Source organism: Nannospalax galili, unplaced genomic scaffold (genome assembly GCF_000622305.1).
Source record: "Nannospalax galili isolate Female #2095 unplaced genomic scaffold, S.galili_v1.0 scaffold1082, whole genome shotgun sequence".
NCBI lineage: Eukaryota > Metazoa > Chordata > Mammalia > Rodentia > Spalacidae > Nannospalax > Nannospalax galili.
In genome coordinates this window covers 2786027-2796524 of record NW_008348580.1, presented here as the reverse complement: position 1 = coordinate 2796524, position 10498 = coordinate 2786027, and the positions used below count along the sequence as shown (strand labels likewise).

General features: G+C 42.5%; 1 protein-coding gene across 1 annotated transcript in view; it reads right to left on the bottom strand.

Annotated features, from left to right (window-relative positions):
- Nucleotides 1-10498, bottom strand: part of Saxo1 (stabilizer of axonemal microtubules 1) — a 35930-nt gene that overhangs the window by 19416 nt on the left and 6016 nt on the right. The window contains exon 2 of the mRNA XM_017801211.2: nucleotides 4617-4819. Within this exon, the coding sequence (XP_017656700.2) occupies nucleotides 4617-4819 (203 nt within the window). The remainder of the gene's footprint in view (nucleotides 1-4616; nucleotides 4820-10498) is intronic.

Genomic DNA, 10498 nt, shown 5'->3' with positions numbered 1-10498 from the left:
GAAGAAACAGCAAACGGGAGAGGAAAAAGATAAATTGGAATGTTGGTTAGACAATAAATAGAGTTGGTTATTCCCATTCCCATGAGAAAAATAATTTTCTCGAATATACACACCTACCTGTAAATATTAAATTCAAAGAATTAAAGGGCAAATGGGGACAGGCTGTCTTACACTTCTATGGTAAAATAGAAACCACAGGCTATAAAGAAAACTATAAAGGCTATGAAGACATTGCTTGGCTATGTTAAGAAAAGGTTAATCATTGAACTTTGTGCTTTCCTTTTACTGTGATTATTGAAAAATATTGTACACTGAGAAATATTGTGCAAACTCATGGTTTGATTTATGGTCTGATGCTTTACTGCTATTGTAAGCTTTCTAATTATAAATAAAGGTTGTAGAAGGCTGCTTTTTCAGAAGTAGAGAGAGAAGTAGAAAAAGAAAGAAGATATTCGGCTGACCTCCCCCGAGCAGGTCAGTCAACAGCCTCTACTAGAACTGCAGTTGTGGTTTCTGGTACAGTCATTTCTACCGCCACAGTTACCTTCACCCCTTCAGGCCCCAGACTCAGCTGGAGCTGGACTCCGGCACATTACCATATAGGCTAAGGCCTATCAAGTCAAGTGTGTCATCAGATGTCCCTCAGTGCCACTTCATCCACTGGAGCCTAGTATGTTAAAGCCTCCCTGGTTCAAAGGAAGCTCAGAAATGGGTAAGAGCTGATAGGTTAGAGATAAGCTCAAGTGAACACTCAAGTACAGACATAAGAAGGCAGAGTTAGGGCTATCTGGAGGAAGCAAGAACTAGAAAGGTTTAAAAAGGGTTGGAATGGAATATTAGGGAGCAAGCAACATGGGAGGGATGGAAGTAAGCAACATGGGAGGGACAGAAGAGTGGCTGGTGGTGGAGAAAAGGCTGAGGTTCAAGAGCTATTGAGGGCTGTTGTTATCAGAGTAGGAAGACAGGATATTGGCATTTACAAAGCCTTCAAAGGTGGAGTCATTTCCGGCTATTACAATACACAGAACGTGACTTGAAAGAGAGTGGCTATGGAGCAGTCGGACAAAGGGACAGCAAAGAGAGGTCAGCAAGGGACAGCATCCAGGGCAGCCCAACCTGAGTCTCAGTTTCTGGAATAAGTAGAAAAGTTCAACCACAAGTTGGATCCTCCGTAACAAATAGATTTAAAGCTCCATTAGGAAGATTCTTGCATCACTCTAGCCTCCCACCTTCCCTGCTACTGCAGTCCAGACTCTGCACTTGCTAAGTAAAAGCAGTCCTCATCACAGTCCCACAGAAGCCCCACAGCATTCCTTACCAACCATTTAGCTTGTCGTCCTAGGACAGCTGGGTGTATGAAGAGTTACTGACAACGAAACTGGCTTTCTGCCCTGTCCCCCCGCTTTGTGGCCATGATGCTATTCTGCCTCCCCAACATGCAGGGCTCCAAAGCTTATCTCCTTAGTATATTAAAAAGACAAAAGCTGGTCATGATGCTTCCTTCACAGCTCCTAGGAACATGCTTAATATGTAACACACATGCAATTAAATATGCATGTTTTTAAAAGGCCAGAATAAAAGGGGGCTATTTGAAAAGAGGAAGACAACCAACAGGAAAGCTGAGGTGGAGACAAGAGATGGTAACAAGGGGAGATGAACACATACGGTCAAAGTACATGCTTGAAAATGCCATAATGAAATCCATTTTTGTACAATTAATGCTTGCCAATGTAAAGAAAAGCTAGGGGAAAAAAAAGAACTTTGAATGGTTTTACCTCAAAGAAGTGATAAATGTTTGAGATGTTCATGTTGCCCTGATTAAAATGTCCTATGTCCTGGTCATGGTTACCCCATGCTGTGTGAAATGGCAGCTTCAGGCTGTTTGACTCCATTTTGTTTGACTTCAGGCTGGGTGACTCCATTTTACATAGCAGTATTGGTTCTATTTGAGTGCAAATTCAGGGGCAGGATGACTGCATTTTACTGTGCATGTAGACACCACCACCTGTCCAGTACTAACCATAAGGCACCAAAAGATAAATAACTTTTTCCTAAAAATAAAAAGATACCATCTATAATCTTATCAGAGTAGACTGGGAACATAGAACACATGGGCATATTAAAGTCATATTAGAAAAACTGGGCCCAAGAACTTACCAAACACATCAGACCAACAAAGGGTGCCACACTCTCACCTGGACCCTATAAAGACGAAGACCCTGAACACTGCAACGACAGCAGTCCCACACACCTGTCATCTGGTTGCCCCCAGATAAACAGCAGAGAACTCAGTCTGTCTCTGGCACTGCTTGGGATGGCCAACTTAGATTGCCCAGTCTAACTATCCATCCAGTCTCCGTCCAGTAAGTTCTGCACTTTGCCTCTACTGTCCTGGGCCTCTGCAGCACCTGCAGCTCTGCTGGATCCTGGAACCCCACAGCTTGGCTCTGCATAGCCTCCAGCAGCTCTTCTACTGAGCTGTTAGTATTTTATCAGACCCCCAGCAGTGATTCTTTGCACCTGTAGCCCTCTGCCTCTGCCTCTAGTAAGGCCTCTGAACTGTCTCTGAAGCTTCCCTAACTCTTTTGCAGCCATCCCGAACTTACATATAGAGAGATATAATTGCTGTGTGGTGTGTAATGCCTGATCTGAGAGTTAATAGTAATTAGATTGGAACAGAAGATGCTGTTTGTACTGGCCAGCTATCAAGGGAAATCAAGACTACTTGGCCAAGTGCAGCCAGTGAAACCAAAGTAGCTTGTGAATTTATTGTTATTCAATAAATGCTGACACTGTGGAAAGACACAAACGTGTGTGTGCTTCTGGCATAACTCACTCAAGACAGAAACCTTATACAATGAAAAATAATAAATCTTTTTTTTAACGTGGAGGAACAGGAGAGATGGCTCAGCAGTTAAGAGCACAACCTGATCTTCCAGAGGGGTGGAGTTCAATTCTCAACACCTACATCAGATGTCTCACATCCAACTATAACTCCGGTTCCAGGAGATCCAGGACCCTCTTCTGGCCTCCACAGATACCTGCACATATGTAACATACACACAGACACACACACACATTGGCTCAGCAGTTAAAAAGCACTGGCTGTTCTTGCAGAAGACCCAGGTTCAAATCACAGCACCCACATGGCAGCTAACAATCATCCATAACTCCAGTTTTAGGGGATCCAGTGCCCTGTTCTGTGCTCTGCACGCATTGCACGACATGGGTGCACTTACATACATGCAGGTTTAACACTCATATACATAAAGATAAAATAAAATAGGGGCTGGAGACACAACTCAGCAGTTAAGAGCACTGGCTCCTCTTGCAGAGGACCTGGGTTCGATTCCTAGCACCCATGTGGTGGCTAACAACCATCTGTAACTTCAGTTCCAGGGTATCTGACACCCTCTTCTGACCTCCAAGGGCATTGCACAACATGGGTGCACTTACATACATGCAGGCAATACACTCATGCACATAAAATAAAAATAATAAATAAAATATTAAAAATAAATAAATAAATGCCAGATGTGATGGCACATGCCTTTAATCCCAGCCCTTGGGAGGCAGAAGCAGGAAGATCTCTGTGAAATCGAGGCCAGCCTGGCCTACATAGTGAGTTCCAGGCCAGCTGTGGCTACAGGGAGGCCCTGTCTAAAAAAGACAAAAAGAAATAAATTAAAATAAATTAATTAAATAAATAAATAAAAAGTAAACAAATTTTTAAAACTTTACATAATGTACACTTGTTAAAATACCACATCATACCATATAAATGGGTATAACAATTTAAAATATACATTTTTTACATATTTTTAAAAGAATAAACCAACCCAACATCTAAAATTCAAAACTAGAAAAATTAATTTAGGATATTAAAAGTCAACATAATGGGGCAAGAAATGTAGCTCAGTGGTAGAACACTCATCTGGCATTTGGAGAGGTCCTGGGTTCAATCCCTAGCATGACAAAATAAAAGTCAACACAATGGATACCTTCTGGTTACCTGGTAGAATTGCAGTATGTCTTGGTCAAGTTCTGTTCATGTAAGTGTATTCACTGGTCTGTATAATTATGATGCAGTCAGTTTTCTGTATGTATGTTACACCTGAAAATTCTCTTAAATGGATCAATCAAGGGGTAGAACCTTAATTAGCTTAAATGTGAAATGCTTCCCCACTGTAGGATTCAAACAGCAAGGATCAAACATTTTCTATGCGGTCAAGGTAGGTCATTCACATTTTAGGTCCTGCAGTCTGTAGGGTACTTGCCATGACCACTCAGCTCCGCCACTGTAGCATAGAAGTAGCTATGGATAATGCATAAATAGATTGGCTATGTTCCAATATACTGTGCCTATGAATATTGATCTTTGAGTATCATGTAATTTTCACATGTCCTGAAATTAATTTGGTTCAATCATTTAAAAACCATTTTCAATCATTTAAAAAGTCATTCTTAGGTCTCCAGCTATACCAAAACAGACTGCTAGCTGGATTTGGCCTGCAGGAAGTGATTTGCTGACCTCTGCCCTAAGGGGAGTACATATAAAGCACATTTCCTGGTCTGCTTCCAGGCTCCACCTAGCCGGTCCTCAATCCTTCTCTCACCTTTGTAAGTAGGCAAATACCGTATCTTGTCACAACATGGAAATTTACTGTCCCGAGGCTTGATGGCACCAACTTGACAGACAGGGTAGGAGTTAAAATCTTGTTTATATGTTGTAAGCAAGTCCATATTCTCTTCACTTGGAATATACTGGTCAGGCTGGTGGAGTTTCACTGGTACCATTTTGTGAAGCCCAAAATCCCTCCTGGGAGAAAAATAAATATATGTCACCAGAGTCCTTGCTTGGAAGAAAACTGTTTTCTACTGAATCCACATTTCCTGGAAAGTCGTTTTCTACTCTGACCCCCAGCTACTCCTTTCCTCTATCCCCCACTATGGAAAATGTCACAAGTCGCTTCTTGCCCAACCTAGACACCTGGGGGTCATCCTGGACCCCTGCTCTCACAGCCACAGGCTCTCTCATTAGCTAGGTATGCCCCTCTACCTCATGGTCGTTTCCTTTCCCCGCTTCAGACGCCAACCATGCTTTACTTGGCCCATGCGACAACCTCCCCCCTAAGCTGCCTGCTTCTTTTTGAGTCTCGGCTGCCTTGGTGGGGCCAGAATAAGTTCTGAATGAAAATCAGGTCAGCTTGCTCCCCAGCTTAAGATATTTTCTAAATAAAACCCAGTTCTCTAGCATGATTTACAAGTAGTCTCAGACCTGTCTCTTGCCTTAGCCCTCACCCTCATCACCTACCCCCCCAACACACACACACACATACACACACACACACACACACACACACCACTGAGCTTCCACCACAAGGCTCGCTGCAAAGAGCCCTCTTCGGCACCTTCCCTCCCCTTCCACCGTCCTCCCATCCAACCCCTCATGTGGAGCTACTGCCATCTTTTCAAATCCTCCTGCCCCTCTCTCTGCTCTCTCAAGAACTTCTGCTGATGTGTATGTCTTTCTCTACTGAACCTTGCAGAAAACCCAGAAAAGGGGAGAATGTTAAAGATCCTCGGTCTGTCATTTGTTTGCTGTTGTCAGCGCCCTCATTATTTCAGCAAGTATAAAAACAGTAGGATGAGGGAAAAACAGGATGGTTTTTGCCTGAACAGAGGTAACCAACCCCTTCCCAAAGCATCCCACAGTTATGACAGGTCCAGGTAGGATCCGCCCATCACCAGGAGGCCCTGAGCCACACCCAGCTGAGTTAGGCCATGTTGCCTGCTCCAACCGTCTGCAGCCCACTTCTCTATGCCATTGGCTCTAGAAACAGACTGCTTTTACCTGGATCCCATTTATCCAAATGGAATAAGGGGGAGGTAGATTTTCTCTGAGGGTGCCTGCTAGAACAGCCCTGTCAAGGGAAGGTAAAGGTTTCCAACAGGAAAACATCAAGCTAAATACCAGCAAAACCTACTTCCAGGACAGAAGTTGGAACAGCATTACTGAGCCATGCTTAATTAGCAAAGATAACAAGCTCCATTGTAACCTGTCTTGCATGAATTATACACAGAACTGTCAATAAACCCATTCCTGGTTCTAAACATGGTTGGTGGGATGAGAGGATTATAGAAGCAAGAGAATTAGTCTCTTTGGGGCTCCAAGCAGGAAATGAGAGATGCTTTAGTTGAACTCCTATAACACTCTGAGTAGATCTTAAAATATGTCTTAGTGGCAGGCACAGTGTCCACAGCCTGGGCTACCTTCCCAGAGGCCTGGCTGTGGGCAAACAGCAAGAGGCAACTGGGTGGCCTGGAACATCTGGAAGCTGATTGTGTAAGTGGGGGTTATGGAGGAAATGGCCTAATGAGAAGCTAATCAAGAAGCCAAGGTCAGCTCCATACTTTTATCCTTCATAGAATAAGGACCCAAGGACCTCATATAGTAACTCTTAAATACTAAACCAACTGCTGCACCAAACTAGGAGGGTAAGGCCTGAGGCTGCAGAGACCATAGAAATGCCTGAAGCCCTGTCTGAAAACCAGTTAACCTGAAAGTTAACTTTCTGCTGGAAAGTTATGTTCTCAGAGGAACATACCCAAGGGAAGCAAAATGTTCTTCACTCCCAGAAGAACTAGAGTGGGGTTTTGAAAGAACCTGAAACCACACACAGCCCTCCAAAACCTATGTTCAGGGATGGCTAACCCAGCTGTGGTCCCTCCTCCACATCTAAGGAATATCAGGAGATCCCACAGGCCAGCACTGAGGAACAAAACCAGATGCCTGAGCTTCTATGTTGTGCCCTTCCACCTGAATGCCTAAAAAGCCTGCTCTCTCTTAGAGATGCCATCTTGCAAGGGCCTCAAGACACTGACAACTGAAGCAGGCTTAATACCCCTGGCCCTGCTCTTGCACAGGAAAGCTGTTGATGAATACTCACAAGCTCACCAGTTCATGGGCTATCCAGAAGTTGGCTTCTCAAAGACAAAAACAAATTTCTGCTCTGTTCACCATGTTTAGGAAATGAATTTGTTACTGAATTTTCTTCAGTATAAAATTCACAGTCTATTATAAATATGCATCTATGTATTAATTTACTGACCAGTTATAGCAAAAGCAAATGATTATGATGGGGAGAGGCTATCAACTTCAGGACAGAGGAAAAATTTTCATTTCAAATTTGATTGATTTATATCTTGTTCAAAAATAGTTACCATGGCTTAAAAGTGAATTTAATCAGAATTTATGTGTTCCTCATTAGACATTTAAGTTGGAAACATTTGCTGAAACTTATCATTAACCTCAACATAACTACATGTCCCCAATCACACATAATTTTATAGCCTTTAAAATCATGCACAAGAAAAGTATTTTATTCTTCCCAGAAATTGCTTAAATTTAACAGCTTTTTTGTTAGGCACCCTAGCTCTCCCCCTTCCTCTGGTTTACTTTCCTGTGTCTGTGCTCACTGTGACTATGAGCAAGGGAAAAAATGTTCAAGGATCTAAGTTTCTTTCAGATAAGTATCTATAATTAAAGTTATATAGCATGGAAGGTCAAGAATTAAAGTTGGAGTTAAGTACAGGTCAGAGTGGGTCTGCTGGGGAAGTTACAAGTTGACTCCAAATCATTTTGCTAAGCTAAAGAAAGGGGCTGGGCAAGAATATGGAAAAGGGAAAGAGGAAGGACCCTAATGGCTCATTAAAATCATCTACCTGTGCGTGGGAAATGGAGGTTTTTCCCACAAAGGAGCCATGCAACATTTTTAAAATATTTTTAGTATTTTTGCAAATTTCAGAATTTGTTAGTGTCAAAGGAATTAATTAGTAAAGTAGCAGAATCTATTTTAAAAGGGGTCTTGCCTTTTGCCAAAGCGTAGCTCACTTTTACTTTGAATCCCTCGCTGTTTTGAGACCCTCATTTCATTGCATCTCCTGGTCTGCAGCTTCCCGTCTTTCCCGTCTCCTTTCTGCCAATATTTAAATCCGCTTCAGTCTCTTCCACGTTTAAAAGAAGAAAGTAAAACATGGCCCTGCCCTCCCGGCTTCCATTCTCCCCTAGGCTGCTCCTGCTCCCCTTCTCTCCTCTTTAGTTATCCTTGAGAGTCTACTTACTTCCCCACCTCCCACACGTCCCACCCATCAAATCTGCTTCTACTCTACACTGGCCACGTACCATGTTGCTTTCCGAGCCAATCACTGTTTCTCATCCTTGGCCTCCTGTGCAGATCTCTCCTCACAGTTGCTTTTTAATATTCCTTTCCTTCACCTCAGTCACCCACTTCTCACATGTGTCCTCGTTCACAATCTCTTCTGGTGTGGGGGGTAGGGGGAGGATACCCTTTGTTGAGTTACTTCATTATTTCCATATGTGATTTTCAAACTTTTCCAGGTCAAAAAACACCTTCTCTAAGGAAGTCATTATCTCATCCTAGGCAGGTTGGGAAACCCAGAACATGAGGAAGATCCCTCAGTTGGACCACAGTCTGATCCCAGCACATGGCACAGTATTCAAGCTACACAGCACTATCTCTTCTGTTCCCACCTCCTCAAACCCCGCTGAGGTAGAAGCTGACATCGATCACCATTTCATGTAGTCTGGAAAAAAATTTAAACTACCTGAAAGCACTAAAGAGTTAAGCCAAATCAACAGATTCTGGAGGAAGGCCAGCAGGTAGGGGAAGGAATGGCACTGGCCTAGTCTTTGCTGTTTAAGTTTCTATTAACTGCTTATGAGTGACAGCTTCCAGCTTAAACGCAGGCACCAGCCTATGCCAGACGAGGCAGCTCACAGCCAAGTATTCATTTTTTCTTGACTAAAATTTGGAACACCATCAACAGCATTAGTAATTAGGGGAATGCAAACTAAATCCACTTTAAGATTTCCTCTTACCCCAGTCAGACTGGCTAAGATCAAGAGAACAAATGATACCAAATGTTGGAGGGGATGTGGGGAAAGGGGAATGCTCATCCATTGCTGCTGGGGCTGCAAACTTGTTCAACCCCCATGGAAAACAGTGTGAAGAACTCTTTAAAAACTACAAATGAACCTACCATATGACCTGGTTATACCACTCCTTGGCATATACCCAAAGAACTCGTCCTGTTGCAGAGACACTTGTACATCCATGTTTGTTGCTGCTCTTTTCACAATAGCTAAGAGATGGAAGCAACCTGTGTCCCTCAACCGAGGAGTGGATAATGAAAATGTGGTTCATTTATACGATGGAGTTTTGCTCAGCAGTAAAGAAAGATGAAATCATGAAATTTGCAGGTAAATGGATGGAACTAGAAACTGTTATACTAAGTGAAGTAACATAGACTCAGAAAAACAACGATGTATGTTCTCCCTCATATGTGGATCCTAGCACCAAATCCTTATAAGTCATTATGTATCCAGATATTAACTACAGGAACCAGAATAATGAAAAGGAAGCAGGGAGGTAAAGGAAAAGAAAGAATATGAAAAAGAAGAGTAAGAAACAGGTATTAATACTGGAGATATGGGTTAAAAATGGGGTTATTTTATGGGGGGAAGGTTATACAAGGAACCTAGGGGATAAAGGGAAAGAAGGAGCTCAAGACAGGTGGGACCATAGGAGAAGGGTATTAGTAAGGCAGAAATGGGGAAAATGGGAGCACTTTAAATGAGGAAACCATGGTGTAAGGGTTAGGCAATGCAAAAGATAAATAATGCATAGCTAGTTTTAAAAAACCAGAGGGAACCATATTAATCAAACAACCTATTGACAAATTATACATACAACTAGCTCAAAGAATATAATACATGTCTAGGAAAGGTTTATCTGAGAATATTTGATCTTTGGGGAAAATGGGAGCACTTTAAATGAGGAAACCATGGTGTAAGGGTTAGGCAATGCAAAAGATAAATAATGCATAGCTAGTTTTAAAAAACCAGAGGGAACCATATTAATCAAACAACCTATTGACAAATTATACATACAACTAGCTCAAAGAATATAATACATGTCTAGGAAAGGTTTATCTGAGAATATTTGATCTTTACCCAAGCTTTATTTACATAGTACATGGTAATTAAAAGTACCAGACTGGTGGAACTAACCTTCTTGGATGTCTAACAGCCATACTTTGAGGCCTATACTAATTTGGTCAGAGGCACATAAAGGACAGTTTTTGCTCCTTGCCCTCCTAGGTCAACTAAGCTCCAGGGGACTATGAGAATCTCTCAAAATGTCCTGTAACTGTAGTGAGTCACCTGTCCTCTTGATCAAGGAGGCCATGGAAACCCCACGAGATGGACTTGAACCAGTGTCCAGTCTAGAAAGAGGAGGGTCAAAACAGAGGAATCATTTCCTCCATGCTCCCAAGCAAAGCCAGCCATGGTCGAGCAGGACCTTTGACTTATCTTCACATAGATGGAACTGGTAAAAGAAAGGAGCCAGGGGCTCCTCCCAAGCCCATGTGACCCCTGAGGAACAGATCCTCAAATGACCTTAAGTGTAAAAAT